This window comes from Magnolia sinica, chromosome 12, assembly GCF_029962835.1.
Source record: "Magnolia sinica isolate HGM2019 chromosome 12, MsV1, whole genome shotgun sequence".
NCBI classification, from domain to species: domain Eukaryota; kingdom Viridiplantae; phylum Streptophyta; class Magnoliopsida; order Magnoliales; family Magnoliaceae; genus Magnolia; species Magnolia sinica.
This window is the reverse complement of record NC_080584.1, coordinates 7,434,593-7,438,376: the sequence shown is the minus strand read 5'-3', so window position 1 is coordinate 7,438,376 and position 3,784 is coordinate 7,434,593. Positions and strand designations below refer to the sequence as shown.

Here is a 3,784-nt window from a genome sequence, read left to right as displayed (position 1 = left end):
AGTACCCGCCGGGTTGGGTCTGTTCGGTTCGGGTTGGATCCATTCGGTTTGGGTATTCGGGTCGGGTCAGTCCGGATAGACCTCTATCCGCACTCGACCCGAAAGATGAATGGATCTGGGTGGCCAGACTCGATCAGGCTGATCCAAGCCGTCGATTCTGTTCAGAACGGTACTGAGTCGGATCGGGTCCCAGATGCCTACCTCTAGGCAGGAAGAACCGGTCATGCAGATCAAAAATCGTGTGAGAGTAGAAAACACAGGTAGTCAAACCATATGGAAGGCCTGCCATAATGTTTAAATGTGAGGAGAGTGAAAATGAAAACACTGACCGTCCAATCATCTCAGAGCCCACCATGATGTTAATATGAAATCCAAACCCTTGATAAGGTCATTCTGACTTGGAAGGACCGGAAATAAAAATACCATCCTGATCCAAAACTTCTATGGTCACCCAATGTTTCCTATTGTGTGGTTCGCTTGAGTTTGTAATTCCTAATATTTATTGATTTTCTGTTATATTTTGAGATTATTTTTTCTTCTTCTTTGGGTTAGCTTTTTAGTACACACCCATGTCAGTACACACACTCCATGTTAGCCACCCCCCCTAGGGATAGATACCAAGACCTCAAAGTGTTGAAACGAGGTATCTCCACTCAGTCTGCCAGTTGAGCTATAGATCTGGGTGTTTTGAGATTCTGAAATTGATGGACTGGATTCTTAAGAACAGCACTAGTGGGCAAAGTTAATTCGCGTTTCATTTTCTTTAGGTTGTATATACATTACACAGCGGGTTATGAGAAATTTGGTGCAGCTGAGAGTGTGAACAGGGGCTTGAAAATCTAAATTTTGAATAGACCGGCCGACGTTCAGACTGAAATAGGTCAAAATCCGGGCCGAAACTTACCCACGGCTGGGCCCGCTAACAGCCTTGGGTTCTTCGCGAAAATCCGAACCATTTTCTCTTATCTCACGTTGGTACACCATGTCCTGCCGTCACCAATACTCTTCTGTGCGAAGGAAAGGAAAAGAAAAGAAAAGAAAAGAAAAAACACTCCCACAGCTGGGCCCGTTAATGGCCTTGGGTTCTTCGCGAAAATCTGGAGCATTTTCTCTTATGCTATATTCTCGCGTTGGTACAACATCTCTTACCGTCACCGATACTCTTCTCTGCGCGAAGGAAAGGAAAAAAAAAAAAAAGAAAAAACTTTCCCACAGCTGGGGCCGTTAACAGCCTTGGGTTGTTCGCGAATATCCGGAGCATTTTCTCTTATGCCATATTCTCGCGTTGGTCCTACCGTCAAAATCCGGAGCATTTTCTCTTATGCTATATTCTCGCGTTGGTACACCATCTCCTTCCGTCACCGATACTCTTCTCGCGTTGGTACACCGTAATGTTTATATGTAAGAAGAGTGAAAATGAAAACACTGACCGTCCAATCATCTCAGAGCCCACCATGATGTTAATATGAAATCCAAACCGTTGATAAGGTTATTCTGAATTGGATGGAGCGGAAATAAAAATACCACCCTGATCCAAAACTTCTATGGCCACCCAATGTTTCCTATTTTATGGTTGGCTTGAGCTTGTAATTCCTAATATTTATTGATTTTCTGTTATATTTTGAGATTCTAAAATTGATGGACGGAGTGGATTATTAAGAAAAGGACGAGTGGGCACAGTTAATTCGCGTTTCATTTTCTTTACGTTGTATACACATTACACAGCGGGTTATGAGAAATTTGGTGCAGGCAAAGGCGTGTTTGGGCGGTGGAATTAGAAGGTATTAGGTGGGATGGGATTCAAAAAATATAATTATTACCCATGGTAGAGATTGTCCTCTGTTGCCACGGGATGAGATTAATTTCATGCTTTGTTGGTACATTGAATGGATATACCCACCATCATTTGAAATTACTCAGAATAACACACATGTGTTATATCTAAACCGTTCATTTGTTTGGTAACCTCAATTTATGGTATGGGCCGAAAAATGAGGTAGATCCAAAACTTATGTGGCCCCAAAGAAGTTTTGAATGGTAAGTATTCAATCCCCATTGCCTTCTATGGTGGGGTCTACTTGAGCTTTAGATTTACCTTATTTTTTGGCCCATGCTCTAAAATAATTTCAAAAAATGGGTGGATGGTGTGGATATAGCCCACACATCATGGTGGGACCTACACAACTTGCTAACGTTGAGTGAAATTGGCCTGGGACCTAATGCAATTACATCTACAGCTTTTCCATTTTTTCCATACATGGAGTGGAACTGGCACTGATGCAATTCCATCCCACCTAATCCCTTCTAATCCCACCACTGCCCAAACACGCCCTAAGGGTGTGAATAGGGTGGGCGCGGGTTTGAAAATCTTAAATTTGAATAGCCCGGCCCGAAACAGATCAAAACCCGGGCCGAAACTTACCCAAGGTTGGGCCCGTTAACAGCGTTGGGTTCTTCGCGAAACTCGGGAGCATTTTCTCATATGTTATATTATCGCGTGGGCCCGTTACCATCTCCCACCGTCACCGATATTCTTATGAGAGAAGGAAAGGAAAATAAAAGAAAAACTATCCCAAACCTTCAGCAGTGGAGCAAACCTCTATAGTAACTTCCGTCGCCCTTGAGCCATCTCTCTCTCGCCCTCGACCCATCATACAGCTTCTGATTTTCACTGTAAGTGTCTCTCTCACAAAACCCATCTTTCTCTCTCATAAAACCCATCTCTCTCGCCCTCGAACTGTCGTCTGATTTTAACTTCAAGAGTCTCTCTCTCTCTCTCTCATTTTCTTCCTACCCAGCATCGCCTTCTCTCATTTTGTTATACTGCTTGCTTGTATAGAAAATCCCTCCTCCCATCGTCCTCTCTATCCAAGTTACGCCCTCTCCAACAAAAACAATGAGTGAGATCCTGGAGGACAATTCCATCAACGAGGCCACAGATAATGATGGCTTAGATGTGTCCTTGGAGATCAACCTTCAGCACGCTCCATCAGCAGGAGAAAACGAAGGATCAGCAAGTACAACGGAAGAAAAAATTAGGAAAGCCCGTAAGGACTCACGCAAAGCAGGGATAGCTACACTGGGACTTTCCAGCACTGCAATTGCCGAGTATTCAATTGGCAAGCATCCTGATGATCCACACCGCAAATTTCCATCGTTCATCTATCGCATGGCCATCTTTGGGACTTTCTTGTTTGGAATGGGGCTGTTTTTCTTCTCGTTTGTACTTCCAAAACATCCCAAGTCAGTCGGTCAGGCCGAGATGCTAACGTGGATTGCTTACGTTCTGCTATTTATTGCAAGCTGCCTCAAAGTCCTTGTCATGTCGTGTCTTGAATTCATCTCTGGGCTTCGCACAGGTAACCCACACCACAAATTTCCATCGTTCATCTATCCCATTTCCATTTATGGGGCTTTATCGTTTGGATTTGGGCTGTTTTTCTTCTCATTTCTACTTCCAAAACATCTCAAGGTAGTCGGTCAGGCCAAGAAGCTAATATGGGTAAATATTGCAATCTGCCTTAAAGTCATTGTTCAAGTCATGTCATGAATTCCATGTCTGGGATTCGCACATGGCGGATTTCTCGCTTTTATTTTTGCGTTGCTGACTTAATTACTCGGATTGTTTTGGGTGCATTTGTTATTGTTATTTTTGTGTTGGTATGTCAGTTACTCGGATGGTTTTGGGTGGATTTGTTATTGTTATTTTTGTGTTATTGTGTTAATTACTAGGATTATTTTGGGTGCATTTGTTATTGTTATTTTTGTGTTGGTGTGTTAATTA

The 3,784-nt window shown here is 43.0% G+C and overlaps 1 protein-coding gene across 1 annotated transcript; it reads left to right on the top strand.

The window, feature by feature from the left end:
- Positions 1 to 2,554: 2,554 nt before the first annotated feature.
- Positions 2,555 to 3,784, top strand: LOC131220353 (uncharacterized). The gene is made up of 2 exons (XM_058215297.1): positions 2,555 to 2,673; positions 2,840 to 3,784. The coding sequence occupies exon 2, from the start codon at positions 2,897 to 2,899 to the stop codon at positions 3,548 to 3,550; it is 654 nt and encodes a 217-aa protein (XP_058071280.1). The 5' UTR covers positions 2,555 to 2,673; positions 2,840 to 2,896; the 3' UTR covers positions 3,551 to 3,784.